At 34.6% G+C, this 27,961-nt stretch overlaps 3 protein-coding genes across 4 annotated transcripts; all 3 read right to left on the bottom strand.

The window, feature by feature from the left end:
* Nucleotides 1-47: 47 nt before the first annotated feature.
* LOC140986648 (E3 ubiquitin ligase BIG BROTHER-related-like) lies at nt 48-5,611 on the bottom strand. Of its 2 annotated transcripts, none has more exons than XM_073454954.1 (7): nt 5,287-5,611; nt 4,540-4,903; nt 4,389-4,441; nt 859-900; nt 657-778; nt 376-484; nt 48-285 (listed from the first exon to the last, which is right to left on the bottom strand). In XM_073454954.1, the coding sequence occupies exons 1-7, from the start codon at nt 5,467-5,469 to the stop codon at nt 238-240; spliced, it is 921 nt and encodes a 306-aa protein (XP_073311055.1). In that variant the 5' UTR covers nt 5,470-5,611; the 3' UTR covers nt 48-237. The 2 variants fall into 2 exon arrangements, with proteins under 2 accessions (XP_073311055.1, XP_073311056.1); XM_073454955.1 differs by having other exon boundaries at nt 4,546-4,903.
* Nucleotides 5,612-10,602: 4,991 nt separating this feature from the next.
* LOC140985843 (uncharacterized) lies at nt 10,603-11,127 on the bottom strand. Its single transcript, XM_073453795.1, has one exon. The coding sequence runs from the start codon at nt 11,125-11,127 to the stop codon at nt 10,603-10,605; it is 525 nt and encodes a 174-aa protein (XP_073309896.1).
* Nucleotides 11,128-18,564: 7,437 nt separating this feature from the next.
* Nucleotides 18,565-19,836, bottom strand: LOC140985842 (uncharacterized). Its single transcript, XM_073453794.1, has 2 exons — nt 19,600-19,836; nt 18,565-19,542 (listed from the first exon to the last, which is right to left on the bottom strand). The coding sequence occupies exons 1-2, from the start codon at nt 19,834-19,836 to the stop codon at nt 18,565-18,567; spliced, it is 1,215 nt and encodes a 404-aa protein (XP_073309895.1).
* Between the last annotated feature and the right edge of the window lie 8,125 nt (nt 19,837-27,961).

Below are 27,961 nucleotides of genomic sequence, written 5' to 3'. Positions count from 1 at the left end.
TGACTGATCAAATAATATAAATAATAGTTTCCAGCAGAACAAATAAATTCACAGAGAAATAACAATTTCAAATATTGCCGAAAAGTCTCAGGAATATAATATATATGCCAAGGAAAAACACATTAGCAAAGCAAGCTCCAATATAATATGACTACTATTGTACATTTAAGCAGAACAAAAAATGGAAGCAGAAATGTTGTCGATACAGATAGCATTCGATAGGCAAAACATTATGTTTTAGCTTTTCGCAGAAGTGGAGACTTCAGTACTGCACACAGGACAAACCTACACAAACCCATAAATCCATTATTATTTCTCAAGGCTTCACATTCCCTATCCAATACAATTACTCAAGCGCGACAAGAATAGTCATACCTTATTTATTTTTAGCCAATTGTTAATACATTCTGTATGGTAAGAGTGTTTGCAAGAAAGAACAGTCAATGTTTCACCATCCTCGTAGTCCAACCGACATATAACACAGCTGAAGTAAATGGGTATATATTTGTGTCAGTTTATTGCCTTCATACAACAACCTAATAATAATTTCTTTATTACATCAGAAATTTATTAATACTTTGTATTCTTAATTTTTTTTGGAAGGCCGGGAGGGGAAAACAAGAATTTACACCAAAACAGGAACATGGTTTACTTACGAATCACTGATTCCTGTTTGATCGCCCTGAGATTTATAGTTGACAGAAGGTAATGAGGCAATTGTATCAACAGAAAGTCCCCTACTTTCTGTTCCAACGACTTCGCCCAGTGCAAGTAACTCCTGTACCACAAAGTCACTTTCAGATTCAAAGTAAAATTATTCAGAGAAGAACCAGAACCCAAGTTTGCAACTAGAGTTACCTCGTATGACAGCTCATCTGGATCCACTTCATCCCATGCATCCTAAAAATTCATCAACAATGTCAAATACAACCCCAAAATATATTGACAAGTCTCAGTTGCCAGTTGCTACAACGCAAATGAAATGAACATCGAGAAAATCACAAGCCAGTGCAGAAAGTAAATAAACAGCCCACAAAAACCAAAAAGAAAAAAAGCACATGTTCTTGTACTAGTAACCAAACTGCAGGACATGCAATCTTTCATGATCAGTAAAAATCTGGGGAAGAGATCTTTGAGTTCTCTATTGGTAAGTAGGAAACGTGATTGATATTTTGGAGGGTCTGGCCGATCCTTCTCAACCAAATTTCTCTCAATTACAGCAGTGGGATAATGAAACTGCCAAGTCACTACATTCCCAAATTGGGTAAGTACACTAAAAATAAGTTAAAGTCGTCCGTAATTAGTTGAATTTCAAGGTTTCCTAGTATCAAGAAGGCATTTTCGTCCTTAAAAAGTTTAGGATATAAAATACAAAAATACTTCCATATTTGGTCTTTTGATGATTAATGTTTTAGAAATCTCCTGGCCAAATTTTAACATGTCTTTTAAATGTGTTGGAGTCATACATGGCCACAAGATTAGATCATGAAAGACGAGAACTTTTCCTTCTTCATGACCAAATTAGGGCTCTGCAAGTGAAAGAGATCATTCATTCATTGGTGAAACAACTGAATAAGAATAAAGAGAGAACGAAGTTAGGGGTATGTTTAAATCCATTTTCTTGCCCTTCTTCCATTTCCAGATAATAAACGAAACATTATGCTATTTTCTACTCCCAAAACATATTTTTAATGCTTTCATATCCACCAACAGAATCATTACTCTTAATTTATCTCTTCGACACTCCTAAAATATTCTATTATTACCTTTTATTCTAGTCATATAAACTATGATTAAAATTTTAAAAATATCCCAGACACCATTAACACAATATGCATCTAATTATATAGAATCACTAACCAATATATTCATTCTTACATGGTGTGATACCTATCGTAAATGTCTCCTTAAGAAAATAAAACCAACCACACAAACAGTCTCCAATTCATTTATGAGAATTATTTTCAAGAATATTTTCCATATACAGAAAACAATTCTAAACATGCCTTAATTTTTCTAATTCTTGTTGTCCACTCCTTTTGGTGTTCTCATATCTCATTTATGAATTGTTGCAGGCAATTAAAGCCTCTTTGAAAAACTAGAACTTGTTGTCCATCAACAAGGTACCCTGTAGAATTTTCTTGGTTAGGGGACCCTAAATGCCCAAATTACAGGTGGTGGTTTGATTTTGATACTACCATTTACTGCAGCTTGTTCCAAGACCCTGGTCGCACATAGTATAATCCGTTGTCCTATGCCCTTTGACACATTTATTTCCATGCAAATGTTTCTGTTAAAGCAATTGGTGTTTCGTATTAATGGAATAGATTTTAAAATTCTACAGCATAGCAATCCCAGTATCACGAGAAGCCCAGCATCTCCCATTTTTACATCTTCTTAACAAAACTAAACACGTGTAACGAGTCTATAAAACTGCTACATAGCATCTGTAAGAACACATTTCTACTTCAATAAACCTAAGAAGAAAATATGGAATCAAAGATGAAATACGATAAAACTGCTGACCCCATACTATGAGCAGGAAAATCACGTATAAAATTTGAAGGGGGGCGGGGATCACACATGTTTTACAAACATCAAAGATAATGTGAGTTCAAGAAAGCACATCTTTGGAGTCAAATGTTCTGGAAAGAAAACGTGTGATTTAAAATTTTGAATCAATAGAGGTCAAGGGCGCAAGGCGCACCAAGACGCACAAGGGCTCTGGAGCCTGAGGCGCGCGCCTTACCGAAGCGAGGCGCACATTTTTAATTTTTTTAAAAAATATATTTATCTTAGAATAATATATTAAAATATGAAATAATTAAGTCACAATGTCACACAAAACAACAAATAATTAATAAGTTCATAATAATAAGTAACACGATTAAAATTCTTCAATCATCCAAATCAAGTTCATCTTCTTCCATCGAATCATCAGAGTCCCTAAAACTTTCAGACTTGTATTCTTCTTGATCTTCACCACTTTCTTGATCAACATCAATTTCTTCTTTCTCTTCATCCAAAAGATGTAAAATCGGCATTTTTCTGGTTGTTTTGGATGTAGATTCTCTTACCTCGCTCGAAGAAGATGAAGCACGAGATCTAAAACCATAAATCGGTTCACCAACCCCAGACGCTCGACCTACATCACCCCATGTCAAATCATCATCCCCAAAGACTAGATTATTTTCTTCATTGTCCAATCCTCCCATCAACCATTCATTGCTATCATCGATATCATCCAATGAAATAGGATCAATTTTTTCGCGCAAAACATATCGACATCACCCCACTTTTGCTTCTGCCGCTTAGCCGCTCCCTTCTGTTTTTTAATTTGTGAACTTGGGCTGCTAGGGTTTGGAGTTGGGTTGGGCTTTTTGCAATTTAAGTCACTAATTAAAAAAAATAGAGAAGTTGCATTTTCAAAATGGAACTTCTCTGTTAGTGAATTTAAAAAAAAAAAAAAAAAGCAATCTCAGGCGCGCCTTAAAGCCCTTTCAAGGCGAGCCCAGGCGTCTTTGTGAATCGTTGGGCCTAGGACAACGTCCACGCCTGGTTGCGCCTCTCGCCTTGCCTTTGACAACTATGCTACACACTCATTTTTTTGTTTAAGCTTCAATTCATTTTCAGAATTACATCAATGCAGAAAAGTTGCATGCCAAAATGGATGAAAGCTAAGCAGAAAAATTCAGTACAACTTGCACATAGAATATTCAGATAAAAAATAGAGGACCTTTGAGAGATGCAAGTGACTTAAGATCAGAAAGAAGGCACAAGAAACCATAAATTTCTAGCGAACCCACTGGTTGTAGTTATATTCTTCATCTTTCAGATCAAGCTGGTAATTCTAGGGCAAGATAATGCAACTTTTATGGCATGGTCATCACTTTCTAAATATTCTACAAATAATGAACTAGAGGTCTAGCAAAAGTGTTCCAATGATTTCCAATAATATTTTCATTCACATAAACGATCAACACCAAAGCTTGAAGAATAGCTTTATCCCCTTCTTGACTTCTCGTCTCCCACTCCATAAGTTTCTTGTTGTCTTATTATAGAATCAAGTTTTACTAGTTTCCTTGAAATGACGCTCATCAGCTCAAATCAAGGGACAATGTGAATAAAGAAATGTGAAAGATATGCTTTTTTTTATTGAAAATTGAAAGCAAAATTTAACAAAATATATGAGATGATTGTGGAAAAATATATCAGAGTTCAATGTTCGAAGAAGCAACATTTATTCAGGTCAAAAGATTTCGCCATCCAAAACTTATCAAGCTGAGCTTAGAAGAGTTCCTCAATCTACTGAATTAATGATTGATAGCAAGTGTGAAATAACTTTGACAGTGACAAGGTAAATAAGACAACCATGTGCATCAGGGTACCTGAGAATTGTCACCATGATCATCGTCGTCGTCGTCGTCTTCCCCAATTATCACTATTAAGTAGTTAGAATGGAGTAAATCATCCAAAGCTCACTCAAATAAATAGACGGCTAATAACACAGGAAGTAACCAAAAGATGGCCAATTTATACACTCACTGTCATTTATTCCAGCTAGAGCCAACATTCTAGCTGCCATTTCCCGTTCTTCAGCATCTTGTAAAGCTCTTGCATAGGCTTCATCACTGGAAAAAGCAGAGGGATCCAACTCAGAATTTTGGCTCTCATTTTCTACTCCTTCCTCGTGATCATACATGTCAAACACGTCTTCAGAATCATCATCCAGCTCATCATCCACCTCCACATCAGTAACATTATTATCCTCTTCACTGGCATCATCATGGTCAACATCATTGTCGGCGTCGTCCTCCTCTTCGTGCCCAAAACTCCCAGTTTCCCAACTTCCGTAATCACTGGCATCACCACCATCCATCCTCAACATCATATATGCCCTTTCCTGTTACATGAAATACAAATTATGCCGTTTTCCAAAAAACAGGGAGGAAAAGGTACCGATTAGCATCAAGGATAAACCTCTATGACTGCTCAGATGCATTTCAAATAAAACCAGGAAACCCTAACCGACAATCGAATCTTTGTTAACAAAAAAATATATATAGTAAAGAGTAAACAGAATAGAACCGTGCCGTTAAATTGAATTAAATTTAAAACTTTTACAAAGCTTCCTGAAGGCAAATTCTGGGTTTATCCAATTAAGTAAGAGTGATGAGCAACAAATTCTCACCCTTGAACAGATAAGAAACAAGGAATAAATGAATTGGTATTTAGAAACAAATGATTAACAGTAGAACGAGGAAAAAAACAGAATAAAATAAAAACCTGTTCTTGAAGGGTTCGGGCGAGAGCAAGATCGGAATCGACTTGACTGAGGTCCGTAAACGGCGTTCTCCGACGCTGATTTTCACCGTCATTTCCGTTGGACGGTGGATTATCAACAATGTTGCTAGGGTTCCGTTCTTCTCCTTCCGCGGTGGCGTCCGGCTTGGCATTGGTGTTCTCCATTTTCAGAGATTTGAATTCGCAAGAAGCGATATACAGATGCACGCGGAGATGTGAAATTGGAAGTGAAATTTACTTGGACATTCATGGGAAAATTGTAAATAAATAGTAGGAATTGTCACCATCGTAAGTTTCACATCCCTACTTTATTTTAAATATTGCAAAATCATCTTTGATTTATTATAAATATTGGGCTTGTTATTAAAAACATATAATCTCAAAATATACAATTGCATAAGTTTTTCGGTCTATATATCTTGATTAAATTACATTTATTTTATTCTTATTTTTATTTTTATGGTTCATTATATTTTTGTAAAATAAATTGAACAGTTTACATTTTTAACCGGAGTGTCGTCGGGTTGCACTCACCAAGTTTTATAGACTGCTCCTCAATGTCTAATCACCTAGTCGCAACATATGGTTCTTGACGTAGATTCCTTCGACACCACCCAGTACAACCTTGTTTCGTTACCTATATCAGGATGTATATTAAAGTAATTCAATTTGAAAATAATACATGAGAGATGCAATAAACTTTGATTTTTTTATTGAAATACACAATTTATTAATACTTAGTAATCTCTTATAGAGGAGTATGAACTTGGTTTGCTACTTATAGTAGGCGAAATACAACACATAAATTTAGAAAAAGAAATATTACAATTTATAGAGATTTACAATTTTATAACATGTGGTATAATTGTATGTCGTGAAAAACTAAGGATATAAGTGTTAAAAATAAGATTTAATCAACAATATTTTAATATTGATTTTTATCGTAAAACATAAGAATTTTGGTTGAGCGATTACTATTATTTTGAAAGTCTGGGGAGTCTATATTTTAGATTTTTAAAATTTTAGCAAGACATTTGAGGATCAGATGACGGAAAGAGAAAAACAATAAATGAAATTTGTTCATGTTAGAACATTAGGCTCATGACTTTGCAGATAAAGTAAAAATTTAGCACTAAAATGACTTATTTGAGATTTGTCATTATAGACATTTTTGTGTTTAAGAAATTATAGATGTTAGGATAAAATAATAAAGTTTAAGATTTGTACAAAGACTCATCTATAAATTGGATTTATTATACATTAAACTATTGAATTAATGTAATGGAAAATCATGGAATATAAACTAAGAATACAGAAGTTCGTATAATTTTTGTAAATTTCAATTTATATGATTTTGAGAAAATATTATGTGAGGATTATTATATGAGTTAATTGCGAATTTTCGGAAGTATGTAAAATAATTATAAATTATGTTTAAATTGATTGACACTTGGAATTGCTATGATTTTTATTGCCCAGAAACCTCTGTTTTAGAATTTGGTTGCTAAACTTTTTAAGGATGAGGACACTTGGAAAATTGTCTAAAGTTATTAAGAAATAATTGTTAGTGTCATAAAATATTTATTTTTGGAGATTATGAAAATTTGAATTCATGTTCTAATTGGTGATTAAGAATATAGTTGTTGTCTGGAGACATTTATTTTGTATTATGAGACTAATTAGAAATATGCATTGGGATTTTGTAGTAACTTTTATTAGGTAAATAATTTATGATTTTATGGATGCTAAGTTCTGTGGACTATGAGATTTATAGGATTAGTTGAAACTGAAGTTTCATTGATTAATGAAATGGCGATGGTCTTAACATAACAGATTTTAAATTTCTTTTAAAAAAATATTTATTAGAGTCAATTGGATATTTATATTGGATATATTGTTAAGCTATAGATAATGGAATTACTAAAAAATGAAAACAACATTTTTCTTAAGGGATTTAAGTGTTTTATTAAGATGTTCGTTCAAATGAGAAATTCTATCTTTAACACTCGATTAAATTCATACGTAGAAAATAAACACTTAAGCATATTCTTGTGGTCAATAAACTTTTATGTTCTCTTTTGCGATTTTCATTAGATTTCTTTTGAATGTTATGGATTAGTATTATTTAAGATTTTAGACGGGGAGCGTACTTGTAAATGAATAAGTTGAATTAAGCTTACAACTTAAGAGAAATTTTGACTCAAGAGTAATAGATTCTTTATGCAAGGTTAGTATTTGAAAATCTTTGGATAAAATTTTATAATCAATTTTTCATGTTCTAATATAGAAATTATTTTTGGGCCAATAATTAACCTTGTGAATATTAAGTTTAGATTTTAAGAATGCTAAGCGTTTAAATTTGATATGTAGAACCTTGGATTATCTTGACTGCAATAAATTTAAAAAATGATATATTGAGGTTAAGAAATTAATCTGAAACATTGATAGGTATCGAGAAAAGAATAGCATAATAAGTTTTGGTTCTTCATACGCTACTAAGAGTGATGAGAAAAATCTCAAAGTTTAGGTTTAAAAAAATTTAAATCATAATAACCCATTTTCATATCGTGATTCACCAATGGAGAAATTTAATATAAGATTTAGCAAAAATGATCATGTAATTAGTAATTATATTGGAAAGTGGATAAAAAAATTTTCCCTCCCTAGTGTGTTAAGATTTTAGTATATGTAATGTTATTTGATATTATCTTGAGTTCTGAGATTACATATAAGTGTTCGATTTTATAGCGAGATTTAAAATGAAATCATGATAGGAAATTGTGACTCGACAGACTTGAATAATAAAGTACTTTTAGTGCTTTGGAATTAAGAAAGTTTATGAGAGTGTCAAGAACTATATGTTTAACATATATAGAAATGAAGTGTTAGTTAAGCAACCGTTATTAAAGTATTTTATTTCTTACAATCATGGATACGATATGATGAATATAGATCAATATTGGATTTAGCAATAGAAATATATTTTGGTGAATTAAAACAAACTATTATGGCGACTCAAGGTAAAGTTGACTAATTATTTAGTTTTTTAAAGGATAAAATAACTTAGGGTATTTTAGGATTTATAATTGATAGAGGATGTTGAGTTAGTTAAATATTTGATTTATGAGATCGAGAATTTTGTATAAATGTATAAAAATGGAAGATGCCTTATCAGAGTACTATACAACGAAAGCATGAAAGATCAACCAAAAATTTTATAGTCAATTAGATTAAGTATGAAATGAATAAGTGAGCCTAAGCTTTTCATTAATCAAGACTAGACTAATCTCGAGGACAAAATTTTGCTAAGGGGGGAGAAATTGTAGTGCCCAAAAATCAGTACACGTAAACCGTATGCATAATTTAATAGTTTAATTAATTTAATTGATTTAAAAGAATTAAATGATAAATTCAACATGTTTAATTTATTTTAAATATTTGTATGTTTATTTTTATGAGATTTAAATGCATTTCTTGAGTTTGAGTATTTCACGCGAATATTTGATGCTTAGCCCGGGATAGGAGACCTGAGACGATTAAGGCGATAAAATTAAATGTTATATTTTATTTTAAGTTAAGAAACTATTTATTTTAAATGATTTATGAATTTTAGAATTTTAAAGTCAAATTTAATTTATTAGATGAATTAAAAGATTTTAGTATTTTATTAGCAATTTTCAAAATTAGGGATTTAATTCTTTACCATGTTGTTAAATATTTTTATAATTATTTTATGGCTTGATTAATCAGTTTAGTTAGTATTGAATTTAATTGCAAAGTTTTTTTTTTTTTTTAAAAAAAGAAGAGAAGCCTCTAAGACTCACGCGCACACACAAACACACAAACTAACACTTTTACACACACGGTTCAAGGCTCTCCTTCCAGCAGCCTTCATTCTCAAAATTTATCTGCATGTTTCTTGAGATCTTCGCAAGTTTTTGAAAAGGAAAACATGTAGCAATCGTCCTCCATTCATCCTATACGTTTTCTCGCGCCGGTATTCGTTTATTTGAGCGTTTAGACGCAAAGGTATGCTCTAAACATTTCTTGATGCATCATTCAAGTTTTATATTTGATGATTTTATGCATAAAAAATCGTCCCTATATATGTAACTTTCGGGTTAAACCATTTATTTTCAATCCTGAAATTACTGCATGAAGAACTCACGTTTTTGCATCAGGTTTAATGTTCAGGCTGATGTGGATCGTTCCGGACCCTTGCTACAGCGTAGGGTCACGTCTTTGGGTGTGTTTAGAAGCTTATAGGTAGCCTATGTGGGTCGGATAATGTCTGGTGTGGTATTTAAGCCATGATGTTTGCTAATGTGCAGGGCTGCTTGTGTGAGTATGTTGCTGGTTTTTGGCTTCGATTATTATGGTTCAATCAGGGGCTGGTCTTGGAATTTTAGCCAGTGTTTAGTAGGTGTCTTAGGGTCATGTTAGGATCCTGATATGGGCTGGATATGGTTTGGAAGGGGTCTGGTTGCGCAAAAGAAATGGAGCGCGCAGGTTGCCAGCATGTGCGAGCGTGAGGGCTCTTGTGGCTTCGTTCGTTTGGTCCAGTACATGGGCTGGGTTAGGGCTCTTTGCTAGGGTCTGGAGCATGTCTTAGGGTGTTAGGGCGAGACTGGTCTTGGTCGTTTAAGGGCTGGTTGGGCAGGAAGGTTTCTGGTAACAAAAACGTGGCAGCTACACGTGAAGCTTCATGCAAGGGCTGTCATGGCCATGTGGTTCCATGGCTTGTGAATGAGATCTGGGCTGGAAACGGAAGATTCAGTGGCTTGGTTAGTGTCTAAGGTCAAGGTTTAGGGCTTGGTTCGTGCCGAGGCATGTTCAGAGTGCTTCGAGGCTAAAACGTGTCGAATTGGGTCCTTGTTTGGCCTAGAGTTGCATGTCTTGTGTTGGAATGGTTTTCTCCTGTTCCAGAGGTGTTCATGGGTCTGGACTGTAGTTTAAGATGTTGGTTAAGCATGGGTCGAGTCCCGAGTTTAATGGTAAGTCGTATAATTTAGTATTTGAATTTCTTTATTTAAAGTTTTCGAATTCTTAACATTTATTAATTTTAATTTTTTTTTGAAATGCTACTTAAGTAGTTAATAATTTTAATGTCATGATTTATTAATTAAGTAAGAAAAGTTATTATTTCCGCATATTTTAAGTAGTATAAGAAAGTATGGTTAGTTACACTGCGTCATCAAAAACGTCATCCTTACCGGCAAGAAGTGCACCAACTTGGTAAGACGATCAACGATTACCCAAATGACGTTAGATCATCTGAATAGGAAGAGGTTTGAGCATCTATGCTGGTCTCTGATGTTTTGCTTTCTCCTGCTGGCAAGTTAGACATTCAGATACAAAGCGTCGAATGTCTCGCTTCATTCCTGGCCACCAATAAAGCATCTGCAAGACTTTATACATCTTGGTGACTCCTAGATGAATGGAATATGGCGCTGTATGCGCTTCAGACAATATATCTCCTCGAATAAAATCATATCTAGGCACCCAAATCCTTCCTCTATACCTTACAATCTCATTGCTCATTGTATTAAGCTTATGACCCATAGCTTCATCTCTCGATTGCCATTTCTGTAGTTGCTCATCAGATGTCTGTCCACCATGAATAGTGTCTATCAAAGTGGGCTGTACCGTCAATGTGGATAATTTAGGAGCTCTGCCCCTAGAATAGACCTCAAGATCAAATCTCTGCATCTCTAGCTGAAGAGGTCTCTGTACCGACAGTTGTGATATAACTCCTGCTTTCCTATTCAAGACATCCGTCACTACATTGGCTTTTTCTCGGGAGATAGCTGATATTGCAGTCATAATCTTTCACAAACTTTAGCCACCGTCTTTGTCGCATGTTCAATTCTTTCTGAGTGAAGAAATATTTGAGACTCTTGTGATCAGTAAATATCTAGCACTCACTACAAGAAAAATGGCTTTTCGCAGCGTGCAAATTCGTTTTCCGCAGCGCACATTGCACGCTGCAAAGTTCTAAGCTGTTGAAAGTTCAAGATTATCCGCGGCGTACATGTGCGCGCTGTTAATCTTATTATCCACGGCGTGCATATGCACGCCGTTAATACAATTTTCCGCAGCGTGCAATGTACGCCGTTAATAATCAGTGCAAAATCTAATTTTAGCGACCGTTTTAAATTGCCGTCGCTAAATTTATAGGCGACGATTTTTAAACTGTCGCTAAGTTTAGCGACGGTCTACATTTAGCGACGGGATTTCATAATCCGTCGCTAATCTTTATGTTAAAATAAAAAAAATTAATTTTATAATTTTATAAATTTTTTAAAAAAACTTACAATCTAATAACAATACTCATGATTTTTAATAACATTTACAAATTAAGTAAAAATTGAAACAAAAAAGTACACTAAATCGAAATTAAAATCCTAAAATCGAAACTAAAATCCTAAAATCGTGAGAAAAATTCCGAGTGTTGTGAAGAAAATGGGAAGGAAAGGCGGATATTTATAGACTATTAGCGACGTTTGTATTAAAACCGTCGCTAATAGCAACCGTTATATATTAAACCGTCGCCGATTTAAAAATTTGCGATGGATAAAATAAAACCGTTGCTAAATATAGCGACGATTAATGCTAAATTGTCGCTAAATTTGGCGACGGTTATTTTTAACCGTTGCTAGTTTTAAATCGGCGACAGTTTAATAAAAACCGTCGCTATTATAGCGACGATTAATGCTAAATCGTCGCTAAATTTGGCGACGGTTATTTTTAACCGTTGCTAGTTTTAAATCGGCGACAGTTTAATAAAAACCGTCGCTAATAGCGACGGTGTAAATACTACCGTCGCTAAATTTAAATCGACGATGGTTAAATAAACCGTCGCTAAATGATGGCGCACCCCAGCGTGCTTTTATATGCACGCCGTTAAAAAAAATGATTTTTTTAAAAAAAATGATTTACTATTAACAGCGCACATAAACATGCACGCCGTTAATAATATTATTAACAGCGTGCCTCTATTGTGCGCTGCGAAAATTGCATAAGTTATTAACAGCTCACATATAACTGCACGCTGCGGATAGTAATATCCGCAGCGTGCTTTTAATGCACGCCGTTAATACTGTCAAGTGCAATAATATTAATAGCGCACATATGGATGCACGCCGTTAAAAGTAATATTTGCAGCGTACTTTTAATGTACGCTGTTGATGACGTGCTGCAGAAAATCATTTTTCTTGTAGTGACTTCTCGCCATACTTGTAGTGTCTACATATATTCAAGGAAAAAACCACATCAGCTAAATCAAGATCGCGAATCAGATAATTCTTTTCATGCACCTTCAACTATCTGGAGGCATACGCGATGACTCGGCCATGCTGCATCAATACGATGCCTAATCCGAGATTAGAAACATCAGTGTACAACACAAAGTTGCCTTGCCCTGATGGCATGGCTAAAACTGGCGCTGTTATAAGAGCTTGCTTCAAAGTGTTAAGTTCTTCTGGCAGTCAGCACTGCATACAAACTTGGCATTCTTTTTTCGTCAATGAGGTGAGTGGCACTGCAATATAAGAAAATCCCTGAATGAATTTTCTATAGTAACCCGCTAAGCCCAATAAACTGTGGATTTCTGATGCATTCTTCGGCTCGACCCATTCCTTCACTGTTTCTACCTTGGACGGGTCAACTTCAATGCCACTTCTAGAGATAATGTGTCCCAAAAATACCACTTTCTCTAACCACAGTTCACACTTGCTGAATTTTGCAGACAACTTACGATTCTGCAGTACTTGCAATGCGGTATGCAGATGCTGGTCATGCTCCTCCTGGTTTTTCGAATAAATGAGGATGTCATCTATGAATACGATGACAAACTGGTCTAAGTAAGGCTGAAATACGTGATTCATGAGATCCATGAAGATCGCTAGAGCATTCGTCAATCCAAACGGTATCATTAGGAGCTCGTAATGTCCATAGCGAGCTCTAAAGGTTGTCTTGTGCACATCTGTGTCCTTCACCCTCAGCTTGGGGGGGAGGGGGTTGTTTTAAAATAATTTAATTTTTAAAATTTATTTCAAAATTAATTTAAAAAAAAAGATGACAATTTTACGGCAATTCGTGCTTACGAAGCACGGACGGTGCCCACGTAGAGCATGGTCCGTGCTTCGTAAGCACGAACCCTGCTCCACGTTGGAGCGTCCGCGCTCATAGAGCGCGGACGCTCCATCCCCCCTCCACCTTATCCCTCCTCATCTCCTCCTTCCTCCTTCTTAACCCATCCATTTTTCTCTTCTATTCTTCATAATTTTTCCTTCCGTCTCAAAACTTTTTTGACATCGGTGCTTACTATATATTGAATTTTAGAAGATCGACAACATATTTCAGAATGACACAGAATCGAGGTCCCGAAGATCCCAGTGTCCTCTATTTACAAGAGACACATATGTCATCAACAATTTCTTCCCTAACTGTTGATGATATTATCAAAGTGAAGAGGTCAGACAATTTGATTTGGAAGTTATACACTGATGATTATATACACAATCGTGTGCTTACATTTTTGAATCATATGGGTTTCTATGGAGTTTTAGAATGTGGCTCACAAGTTTTTGATAATCATTTGATTACTGCTCTTGTTGAACGTTGGCGACACACACGTTTCATTTTCCATGTGGTTAAGCAACCGTCACGTTGCAAGATGTTTCAATAATTTGGGGCTTAACAATTGATAGTGAAGCAGTAACTGGAATATATGTGTCACATAAAGTTGAGGAATGGCAACACATCTGTTTGGATTTGTTGGGATTTTTGCCATTATCAAAACATTTGAAAGGTGGTCATCAGTCTATCACTGCACTATACGATCATTGTATGTCTAACCTTGTTACTGATGATACTTCAGAAGTAGATGTTGTTAAATTTACACGTTGTGTAGCGTTAATGATTATTGGAGGAATAATACTCCCTGACTATCAAGGAGGGTCTGCTAGACTAATATTTTTGCAACTGCTACGGGATATTGATAACGTGAAGTCTTATAGTTGGGGTAGTGCAGTTTTAACATTTCTATACCGTGAGTTGTGTAACGTTTCACGTATAGAGAAGACAACAATGGTTGGACCTTTATATATCCTGTAGGTATCGTTAATGTAATGTGATTATTTAACACAAGTTTTTAGGTAATTTTGTTGAACTATTTTTATTATTGTAAGCAGATATGGGCATGGAGCAGGATTAAATGTGTTAACCCCGGTCGAGGTGGGTTAACATTAGGTGTACCTCCCGTTAATCCAGATGCTATTATTCCAGTTTCTCCGTATGGTGCACGGTAATATTTAAAAACTATTGTGGTAATATCATATATATCTTGTATAAATTTTTTATATGTAATTTTTTTTAAATTGTAGGTGGAAAATTGAATTTAGTTACACACATTCGCCAACACATTCTGTAAGAATTATAAGGGATTCTATAGATCGTATGAATAATAACGAGGTATTATTTAATTTTAATATTTAATAGTGATTGAATGAAGATTATTTTGTTTTGAGTAGATGAATTTCTAATTTGAACATTTTAATTGGGTCGTTTATCAGAAGAATGAAATAGATGTGAAGACGATTATTGATTCATACGACAACAAAATATGGCGATGTGTTTGTCATCTTATATGCTTTGACATTGTGGAGATGCACCGTCCTAATCAGGTGATGCCACAATTTAGAAGACGACAATCAATTCCAGGGTCTACCATCGACAATGATGATATGCAAAATATCACCAGAATAGGACATCGAAACACCGATTGGAGATATTATCATAGATATTCAATTGAGTTGTGGAATAATAGGATGAGATATGTTGCTAAAGGGGTGCGATACGGGCGATCGATGCAAACTGACGAAGACTACTTCCTATGGTATAATCGAATAACTGTGCGCACCATATCACCTGTTGTTTCTGTCATTGGTTTTCAACCATATCCGTACAATACTTTTGTTGGACAATATAATGTTCAACAAAATTTCAGTACGCCTTCTCCATTTTCACATCAGTCATCACTCGGGTGGGGATGTGACATGGTTATGAAACCAACTGGGTTTGCAGGAACCTCTACTATTATTCCGTCGACCGAATTGAATGTTGCAGGAACCTCAACTACACAACCTGGTTTTTAAGTGATTCAGGGTTTAGGGACTTTCGTTCGTTTGGTCAGCCGGAATTTCAGACTCCGTATTGGTCGAACACACAAAGTTTTACTAATATGCTTAATGTTGATCCTCAGCATCTTATTCATGACACTCGACCATAGAGAAATTTTATTTCACTTATCACTTTTCCAAGTTACTCAAATGAGAAAAATCCTGAACATATAGGATTGCGTAGAGGGACGAGAAGACGCAATCCACCTGATTGTAGGACCGGGAGCCATTTGTATCATTATAATTATGACGATGATTTCCCCAGTTGCGCGCACGATTCCCTTATGCCTATCAGAAATAAGACACACCATTTTCACCACGAACAACATGTCTTCCTTAGTGCTCCAAGAACCATTTCAAAGAATCTGTTGTTTCTTCGTCCACAATAGCAAACGCTAGCGGTAGAACCTGATTGTTCGCATCCAGAGTGACACTGATCAACATTTTGTTCTTGTATTTTGTATACAAGTGTGTACCATCGACACTTATTATTTTCCGACATTGCCGAAACCCATCAACACACGGCTTGAATGCCCAGAAAACATAGTTCAATGTCTTACTCATTTCAGTGTTTGCTCTGAGATGCTTCCACTCCACAGCTGTTCCCGGATTATATTTGGACAAAGCACGCATATATTTGGGAAGTAATTGAATGGAGCTCTTCCATGTACCATAAGCAATTTCCATAGCACGTTTCAAACTTCGCCATGCCTTCGTATACGAGATTTGATATCCATATTTATCTTTCACATTTTCGATGATATACTTAATCTCGTACGCAGGATCACAACGAACAACTCCCAATAGCGTATGTGCCACCATCTCACTGTTCAAATTCTTATGGTCTATACCAACAGAGGTAGATATACATGTGTGAGGTCCGCCATATTTTGTTATTTTCCAATACCCAGTCTTGGCCTTCAAAGATGCGCGAAGTCCCCATCGACAAGAAACCGTAGAAGAATTGTTTTTACAACGTAACTTCCACAAACTGCGTGTGCTTTCCACGACACGGTACTCACGCCTGACAACTCTGACTGAATAATCCTTCACAGATGCAATAAGATCATTCTTATCTTTAAATAACATATTAACACATAATTCACCTCTATCCGGATTGTAATAGCTTGATTGCACTCCAGAAGGTACATCGACAGAATCGGGAGGCTCTTCCCCAAAAAATTTATTGAAAAATGATGGTATTTCAGAAGTATTTGAAAGAAATGGTACAGTCTGCCTCTGTACTGTGTCATAAGGTGGTTGTCGAGATGATGTCCCCTCATCAGGATATGTACAAGTATTCACTTCATCATCAGCATTCAATTCTTCTTCTTCAGACTCACTGTATGAAATATCGGGTTTAGAATCAGTCCTCCAAATATCATCATTATTGGTCTGATCCGGACAACGTGCACTCGTATCTAATGTTGGATTCGGCCAATATTGAACATGATTTTGTTCTCACGAGACATTGATATATTGATCCCAAGACCCACTTACATCATCAAAACTCATATTACCGAGTCCTTCAGTAACCTGTGGAACATAAGCTTCTTGCTCCTGAAAACCACCATATGTAGAAGTATCGGGTTGGTTATTGAAACCAGAATCGGATGCATGTCGAACGTAGGATTCATGATCATCAAATCCAACGTGATGCTCAATTGAATTTGCTTCCATGTATAAATGCAACATATGCATATTGTCACATTGCATTATAAACTGTAAAAAATCATCATCAACGAGATGGACTTGAATTTCACGCCAAGATGATCTCTCCATGAATGAATATTTGTTGACAACTTCAAAGAAAATTTGTTGGATCGATTCCTAACATTTTATGCACAACTTCAACCAACTCCAACAAATTAATAGACCGTACTACTCGTATCGGTCTAACAAATGGAATGCTATATTCAACTGATCCATTATCGATAACCACATGACAACCAAAATATAAGAGTATATCAATGTTAGACATTTTACCAATGAAATTTGAGAGAAAATTCAAGAAGAAATTGATAACTCAATTGCTCTCAAATTCAAGAAGAAATCGATAACTCAATTGTCTATATGATCGATCATATATACTAAAAAATTTCAATACCAGTACAATTATTTTACTCCACGTGAACTTCTGAATATTCAAGTGAAGGCTTAAGAAAAGAAAATCAAATGGACAGAAAAAAGCGAAAAAAATAGATATTTACAGAGTCCGTGCTTACGAAGCACAGACCGGTGCTCCACGTGGGTGGAGGCGTCCGCGCTTACAAAACGTGGACGCTCCAAGGTAGAGCTTACAAAGCGTGTACGCTCCAAGGTGGAGCACGATCTGTGCTTACGAAGCACGGACCGTGCTCCACGTGGGCACCGTCCATGCTTCGTAAGCACGGATTGCCGTAAAATTGTCATTCTTTTTTTAAAACAAATTAATTTTGAAAAAAATTTTAAAAATTAAATTAATTAAAAAAAAAAACCCTAGCTGGGGGTACCGGAGCGAAGATCTATCTTGGAATATACAGAAGCTCCTTTCAATTGATCGAATAAGTCCTCGATCCTTGGCAATGGGTACTTATTCTTCACTGTAACTCTATTCAGTTCCCGATTGTCAATACAAAGCCTTATGCATCCATCCTTCTTCTTCACTAAGAGAACTAGTGCGCCCCAACGTGAGCAACTAGGGCGTATGAATCCTTTATCCAGTAGCTCATGTATCTGCTGTTGAGCTCCTTCATCTCTGCGGACGCTAATCGATACGGTGCCTTGGAGATTGGCACGGTACCCGGCATAAGATCAATGGAAAACTCCACCTCGCGCTCAGGTGGGATACCCGCAATGTCTTCAGGAAAGAAATCTTGAAAATCTCTGACAATTGGACGTCTACTACGGTCTGACTAGTACCATCAGGGGCGGAAATAATGCTTACTAAGAACGCCTGGCACCCCTTAAGCATAATTTTCCTCGCCTGATGACATGTTATCATCCGCGGCGTTCTGTTGCGTCCGCTTGGCTCGAATACGAACTCATCCTTGCCCAATGGTCTGACCCTCACTGATTTTCGTTCGAAGTCGATGGACACTCAATTCTTTGACAACCAATCCATTCCTAGAATGATGTCAAACTCGGGCATCGGTAATACAATAAGGTCAGCGTAGACTGTGTGGCCTTGTAGCTCGAGACTCAAGCTTATGACCACACTAGAACTAGACAATTTCTCTCCAGATGTAATGATCACAGAATAACTCACATCCAGCCTAGTGGGCTTGACGCCCAAATAAGTCACAAAGCCATCTGATATAAAAGAATGAGTGCCTCGGAATATAATAGAGCATTCGTGGCTACTCCCGCCATATAGATCCTCCCTGTCTAGAATGTAGTGTTTGGGTTTGCCTCCTTGGCTGCTTCTACTGTGGACAATTCTTAAGCATATGATCAGAAGATCCACACTTAAAGCACTTGCCTGAACCCCATAGACACTCTCCTTCATGCATGCGGCTGCACTTTGGGCACACCGGATATTCAACATGCTTCTGAGCATCCTTCTTCTGTGGTGGTGGTTGTCCTTCGCCCTTGTTAGGCTCTTGAAACAGTCTCTTAGCTGGCTGCTGAAACAGTCACTGAGGCTCCTGTAAAGGCCTCTTGCCCTGCCTGTAAATTCGATTTCCTTCTGATCCTGTTCAGCCGCCAAAGCTCTTGTCACTGCAACGACATAAGTAAGAGGACCAACTATATGAACATCACGGCGCAAGAACAGCCGTAATCCATCCATGATGTGCCTCAGCTTCTCCCTTGCGTCATTAGCTATCAGAGACATGAAGTGACACCCCTGTTTGAACTTTCTTACGATCTCCACCACACTGCGGTCTCCCTGCCTCAACGTTATAAACTCCCTAGTTAGTCGGGAACGTGCCTCATCAGTGAAATGCTTGGAGTAGAATGCCTCCTTGAAGCCTTCCCAAGTAAGGGTCTGCAGATTCACCAACACTGATGCTCCTTCCGACCATAATCGAGCATCATCCTTTAGCAAATAAGTAACGCACCTAACCCTAGCAGCATCCTAGAGCTCCATAAAGGTAAAGATCACCCCTATGGACTTAATCCACCCCCCGACCACCATAGGATCAGTCTGACCCCCAAAATCCTTAGGATCCATCTTACGGAATCGCTCATACACTGCCTTATTTTTCGTCCTCCTATCCACCTCAGCATTGTTCCTTGCAAAGTGCACAAAGAACTGAGTCATGCCCTCAAGCATCTGAGCAAGAAGGTCTGGTGGTCGACGTGGAGGGGAAACTCTCTGCTCATCAAGAGCCTCACGGCCCTTACGGTCAATAACACGTGTAGGAGGCATACTGTTCCATAATTTAACCCAACACGTAACCAACATGCGTGACCGAACTACTCATATAACATGCTAAAAACGGTTGAAACTTAAACATGCAGTTTAAAGAAACTCGTACTTAACATTTAATGCTTTTAAAATCGTAAAAAAACTTACATATTTGAGGCGTGACTTCATGAGCTTCTCGGAACCAGCAGTGGCAAAACCCTATATCAGGAAACCTTGCGCTCTGATACCAACTATGAAGAACCGTGTCTTAAAATACTAATACTATAATATTTGCAAAAAATTTAAAAAATTTTTATTAAATAATTTTTTATAAATATAACTCGTATAATAAATCACGATCACCACTCGTACTAAAAATAAATTAAATATAAAAATTCCATATTTTAAATTCCACAACCATAAAAATCCCAAGTTAAAACCTCCAGCATAATTTGAAAATGTCTAACATAATATAAAGGTTCAGCATACTAGTCACCAAAGTCAGTGCAATAAAAGCAAAGTAAATAGTTTTAAAAATTTGCGTAATAAAACTCGTGAACTACAAGTCCTCGGGTTTGCACTGCCACTGACCCGAGCCTGCTCACTGGTCACCACCTCCCGTCTCCTCAAAAACATGATTTGCATCGATCAAGTCTAGTGAGCCTGTAAAATCCAAAATGCGATAACGTAATCCAACTGCATGCACATATAGGGAAAATGGATGATGCTTAATTAAATTATTTTAATTGTGTTGATTAAATATTGTAGGCATGATTATATGTTTAAAATGTGGTTTTCTATTAGAACACATAAAACTGTGTTTTCAAGGGTTATTCGAGACACGACCGAGAAACGGAGACTGAGGACTGGAAAAAAGGGAAAATATTTTTATTAAATGTTTATTTTTAATTATTTAATATATAGCATATTTAATATGTGATTTTTGAAAATGATGTTTTTGAGGTGTTTTTACATGCCCAGACGTATTTTAAACCGGTAATCGATTTTGGAAGAAAACAAGAACTTTTTGGAGGCTCGGTTATTATTTTCAAAAGATTTCCTAAACGAGATATTTTTCCTACATTATAATGGGCCTATTATAAACATGTTATTGGGCTTAGCTTTATACTGGATTATTTATATCAAAATATGGAGTTTTCAAACCACAAAACACTTCATATCACACAAGAAACCTAGGATTTTCTCTCCTCACCACACACGAACACACACCACATGTTTTTAGTCAAATCCCATTGGTTTTTGGAGGAACAAAATGCAGCAAGGATTCCCCGTCTCTCCGCCAATGTTCTTTGCGTCTAGAATTGATTTTCGTGCGTGAAACACACAAAGGCACGCCTTAATCTTTCTTTTCTCATCGTTCATATCATATTATGTGTGATTATACATGTTTGCTTGAAAAATATGTTACCCTCTTATTTATTTTCGTTTTTATGCCATATACATGTTTTGAAGGGGGTGATTTGATTGTGACTAAGACGAATACGAACACGAACACGAACACGAACACGAACAAGAATAAAAATACGAAATGACACGGTGACATGTAAGGCCAAGGCTCAGTTGACGGGTGAGAGTATCGCTGATGTCCCCGCTGCGTGGTACTATGGTAATACGTAAGATTGATCAATCGACAAATAACTGATACGAAAGTCACAATTAATGATCTGAATTCATCTAAAGGGAAAACGTAAATGTTTATGTATATGATGAAAGAAAATGTTTAAATTTATGCATATTCATGAAAAGTTATTTTTATTAAAAGTATTTTCACTATTGCATGTAGATGTATACATATTACTTGTTACTATGGTTAAGGCTTGCTGAGTCAATAGACTCACTAGGTGTGAATGATACAGGTGAGGATTTTGATGTTGAGACAGGAGGGTTGGATGACTGAACTGGCTGGGCAGATGGTGCACTAACCCGAGGACCTATGCATTGCTAGTTTTCCGCATAGTTATGATTTTACATTACTTTAAAGATTTTGATGACTTCTATGCTTATGAGTGGTTTGAGAGGATGTAATTTGTTTATGATATTTTTTAAAAATGCTAGTATTAGGTTTGGTTTGTCGTTCACAGTTTTATGACTTTTACTGCAGTGCCTCACCCAATAGTGTTATTCTGACCGTTTTTTCTCGATCGGGCATAGTTGGTTCGCATTCGGTTAAATTATTTTCTCGAGGGTTTATGGTTATCATTTTTAGTGTTGAGGAGGATTATCTGAAATTCTGGTCTCAGGAATTTATTTCTATTGAGACTTCGATTTTTAAATGGACTCTGGAGTTTAAATTTGAGGCTGAGTCATCGATTACTCCAGTTTGGGGAGAATTATTGATTTTCCACTCCATTTGTATCACAAAGAGTGTCTTTTTAAGATTGGTAAGATCCTCGGGAATCCGATTAAGATTGATGAGATTACTGCTGATGGTTCACGAAGGTCCTTTGCTCGTATTTGTGTGGGGCCCGTGCTCTTGATTAGCGTTTAATGACCAAACAAACAGATTCGTTAATGTAAACAGCGAAAGCGATTAAAAATTTTTCTTTTTGGCCAATAGAAATTTCGGCATGACCTCCCCGTAAGTAGAACATCCCAAAAAATTTTCAAACAACACAAACAACATTTATATACTCGAAATAAAGTCATAACATCAATTCACAAACCTATAGCCGCACTGGTCAGGACTAACACATACAGAGCCGACAAGGCTCGATCACGCAACAACAATCCAAAATATCGTAAAAGTAACACTACAACTACGCAGGGCATCCCTTGGCAAATATATAACTCGATAAGATAATACATATATATATGCACTTGTATAGCTGAGAACTATCAACAATCCAACTACTGGGCACCGCTACCTGACGCTCCACCAGACGCGTCAAATCCTTCTGGATAATCTGTTATGGCATCAAAAACAACCACAGCATAAACAGAAAAGAGGGTCAGGCCCCAGTATGATGAACCAGGAAAATTATAACAATTATAACTTACGTGAAATAAAATCAATTAAATGTAATGAAATGCTAATCCAATATATATTAATTATTGGAACTCAATTAAGTAAATGCAATGAAAGGCTAATCCAATATATATTAATTATAACAATTATAACTTACCAAATACAAGAACGAAGTTTACAAATTATAAATTTTGTCCAGGCTCGAGGATTTATTCTTGGTTTATACAATATTGTTTAACTAAAATTAAAACAAAAGAAAGTACCATAAATAATGGTTCCAAGAAAATTAAATATTTAAACACACACCTAATATAATATAGTTCCCACTATAGAAAATATCGAATTCACCGATATTTTATATATGGTACCTATGATTATATATATAGCTTTACATGAGCTTACTTTTGATCAACACTAAAAACATCACTCATAATTGGGAAAATGAAAAATATATTGGAACTTACAACTTTTATACAAACTCACACTATATTTTACAATGAGATAGAATGATTCTCAAGCTAGCACAAGGCCTCTATTTATAGGCCAAATGAGAGAAAGGGTCAAAAATTTTATCAATGCCATGTAGTTGTAATAGTAGTCTTTGTTTCCTCCAACTTCAATTCCATGTCCCTTCTTCAATGCCTTGTTCCACTACTTTAATCACCGAATTTGACTCTACTCAAAACAGCAAACATGTGGGGCGTTATCTGTAGATGAATATGGCTACTTGGTTCACCTCATTTGGTTAAATATTGAAATAGTTATGATTTTTGTACTATATGCTGGTCATGGTGAAAGTAAATTTGTCCTCCTTTTGATATTTTCACAATTTGATCATCTTAACCAACTTTTTAGGCAATCATGTCTTCTGCAAAATTGTAGATAATTTTTCAAGGATTTCAAACATGTTTGAATCATCTCCATTTAAATTTTCTAGCTTGAGTTATCATTATTTTACCAACACGTAGAAAACCTGAAAATAAAACATATTTAGTAAGACATTTAAATATAAACACACAATACTAAAATAACATAATTTTATAATTTTAATGAAACTTAAATTTTAAAATATAGGTTTTAACATATAATAAATTATTAATTTTAAGTTTCATCACACCCCCACACTATCTTATTACTAGTCCCTTAGTAATAAAATTTATCGGAAAATCACAACCTAGATTCTTTATTCCTTTTATATATTCAAATATACAAACATATTCATTTTAAAAACAAACTCATATACCGATTTATATATATATATATATTTTCATTTAATATAATAATATATAATTAGATGTGTTTTTATTATTATTTTCACATAATATATAAAGTAACAATATATATATATATTTTTTTAATTTCTAAATTTTTTTATGATAATATAGTCAAAAAGATAATTCACACCACCCACCATAACATGTATAATATCGAGAATTTTTTTGTAAAAGCCTCAACTCCATATTCTTTCAGGTCAAAATATTTAATGGATAGCTGATTTACACTCATGGAGTTGGAATGATTATTAACTCTCATTGAAAAAGGCTAATTAGTAAAGCAGACAATAAAATAAACTAATATTGAAAACAAAATAGGAAAATTTACAAAGAATTAAATCCTTTTTTTTTCTTTTTTTTCTTTTTTATTTTTCTTTTTTTATTAACGTGACTGCAAAGTTTTAAAATGACATAAATTTTTTTTTATCCAAACATTCTACCATAAATGTTTATATATATAAACATTTATGGTAGAATGTTTGGATAAAAAAAAATTTATGTCATTGTAAAATTTTGCAATCAAGTAAATAAAAAAAGAAAAATAAAAAAGAAAAAAAAGAAAAAAAAAAGGATTTAATTCTTTGTAAATTTTCCAATTTTGTTTTCAATATTAGTTTATTTAATTTTCTGCTTTAATAATTAGCCTTTTTCAATTAGAGTTAATATTCATTCCAACTCCATGAGTGTAAATCAGCTATCCATTAAATATTTTGACCTGAAAGAATATGGAGTTGAGGCTTTTACAAAAAAATTCTCGATATTATACATGTTATGGTGGGTGGTGTGAATTATCTTTTTGACTATATTATCATAAAAAAATTTAGAAATTAAAAATATATATATATTGTTATTTTATATATTATGTGAAAAAAAAAAAAAAAACACATCTATATATATATTATTATATAAAATAAATATATATATATATATATATATAAATTGGTATATATGAAAAACTAATTTTTTCTTGTATTCTGTAATTTGAATATAATGAATATTAAAATCTAGCGTATTGTGATTTTCCAATAATTATTAACTAATGCGTCTCAGGTACATTTTACTGACACCTTACTCGACATTGAACTAAAAATTATTATTATTATTATTACTATATATATGAATATATATATATTTTTATTTTTATACAAAAACAAACTAAGAGGAGAAGAAGAAGAGGAGATTTTTCATACCTTAAAGAAAAAAAATTAAAATATACCGTTGAATCACAATTTTAGCATCACATGAATTTTCTTTTCTTACTCTTGGATGTTGGCCAATTAAGTTGAGATAAGAATGGATCCGGTTCATGAATAAATCCTTGCAGTAAATCAATAAGTTCACCTTCACTTGTAGCAGAAACTAACATCCTTCGCGAAGCTAATTAAATAAATCCATGTTCCACAACATCATTAAGAAACAATAGCAATTTATCATAATAATTGTTAACATTTAACAAACCAATTGGCTTATTGTGGATATTTAATTGTGCCCAACAAACAATATGAAATATTTCTTTCAAAGTATCGAAATCTCCTGGCAAAGCAATGAATGCATCTGAATGTTCAATCATTTGAGTAATTCGTTCATACACGTTGTCCACTTTCACTTCTTCTCCTATTTTTGGTCCAGTAAGACTGGCTAAGGTAACCGGAATAATGCCTAAGACTTCACTTCCACATGCATGCGCAGCTTTTGCAACTTTTCCCATGAGACAAACGTCACCACCACCATATATCAAATGAATCTTTTTTTTAGCAAGTGTTATTCCAAGCTTTTCTGCTACCTCTTCATAAATTGAATCTTTTCCTGCACTAGATCCACAAAATACACAAATATTTTTTATTCTACTTACCGTGGACGTCGACATGTTGAGAAATATGTTTTCTGCAATTGTTAGATCACAACATATGAATTTATAAGCGTAACATGCCAAAAGTCAATATTTGAACAGGAAATTATTATTATTAAAAGAAAATAAAAATGACATAAATTAAAACACATATATACAGCGTAGTTGTGATTGTGGCTCACATCTTCATCTGATTTTACGTTCGGTAACGGCTTCAACGCCTTCTATGAGTCGAGGATATGCTTCCCATCTAATTTTCTTAAAATTGGCAAACATTGTCTTTTATCGTCAGATTCCCGAGACGAAATTGTATATATATATTTACTTATCTAAAAAGATATGCGTTACTACAGTAGGATCTTTATAAGGCTGATTCCACCATCCATATTTATATTCCTCATGTTGAAATTGCCACCATAGTTTAAGAAGTTCATTTTGCACGTACCCACTAGAATGCGTATCAAGAACCTCTAGAAAATTATCCAAAGGCTCTTTACTCAGACCATTCTTAATGAATAAAATTTTATCTTCTCTATTCATTGATGTCATTCCAACATTTTTGCATTTCCCTTTACAAGTCCACCTTGCACATTTATGACATCCACCTATACGTTTAGCTCTTCGCTTCTTGGCATATGTGCTTTTACCAAATCCTGGCATATGTCTTATTATTATTTCACTTGCTTCCCCAACCAATCGGACTTTTGCTTCAATTATCAACCGGATATCATTCGGTATGCCATATGACATCATCAACCTTAGTCGCTCACATCTAGCTTTATAAATTTTTTTCAACGCATTATCAGGTAAACAAGCAAAATATTTACGAAGATTCACAATACAAGCATCCATATTATTATTATTATTATTATTATTATTATTATTATTATTATTATTATTATTATTATTATTATTATATATTTCAATTATTTTGGGAAAACTGAAAAAACCGACTTAGATAGTCACGGAGTACCGTTATCCGCCACTTAACCGGGAAATGAACTAGAATCTGCAAAAACAAAATGAAAATATCAAACAACTATTGTGGATCATATAAAGGCATAAAATCATCATTAAGAATTTCATTTTCTATAAAAGGCTTAAGTCTTTGCCCATTAACTTTAAACACGTCATTATTTTTAGGATTTTCAATATCAACAGCACCATGAGGATAAACAAATTTAACTATAAATGGTCCTGACCATCTCGATCTTAGTTTTCCTGGAAATAAATGCAAACGAGAATTATAAAGTAAAACTTTTTGTCCAATTTCAAATGACTTTCTCATAATATTTTTATCATGAAAGGCTTTAGTTTTATCTTTATAAATCTTTGAATTTTCATATGCATCATTTCTTAATTCTTCAAGTTCATTTAATTGCAATTTTCTTAATTTAGATGCATCATCTAAATTAATATTAAATGCTTTAATTATATTTCCCGATAAGCTTTATGTTCAAGTTCAACCGGTAAATGACAATGCTTACCAAAAACTAACCTATATGGTGACATCCCTAATGATGTCTTAAATGCAGTTCTATATGCCCATAATGCATCAGTTAATATTAAAGACCAATCTTTTCGATTTGGATTAACTGTTTTTTCTAAAATTTGTTTTATTTCTCTATTTGCAAGTTCAACTTGACTATTACTTTGAGGATGATATGGGGTAGAAACTTTATGTGTAATGCCATATTTTCTTAACAAAGAAGAAAATGATTTATTTATAAAGTGACTTCCCCCACAACTAATTATTGCTCTAGGTATTCCAAATAGGCTAAAAATATTTTCTTTTAAAAATTTTATAACAACTTTATGATAATTAGTTCTACATGCAATTGCTTCAATCCATTTTGAAACATAATCAACAGCGACTAAAATGTACGTATATCCAAAAGATAATGGAAATGGACCCATAAAATCTATCCCCTAACTATCGAATATTTCAATAATTATGATTGGATTTAAAGGTATCATGTTTCGTTTTGAAATTGATCCCATCTTCTGACAGTTTTCACAAGATTTGCAAAATAAATG

Source organism: Primulina huaijiensis, chromosome 10 (genome assembly GCF_012295235.1).
Source record: "Primulina huaijiensis isolate GDHJ02 chromosome 10, ASM1229523v2, whole genome shotgun sequence".
Lineage (NCBI taxonomy): Eukaryota > Viridiplantae > Streptophyta > Magnoliopsida > Lamiales > Gesneriaceae > Primulina > Primulina huaijiensis.
This window is presented reverse-complemented; position numbering and strand designations above follow the sequence as displayed.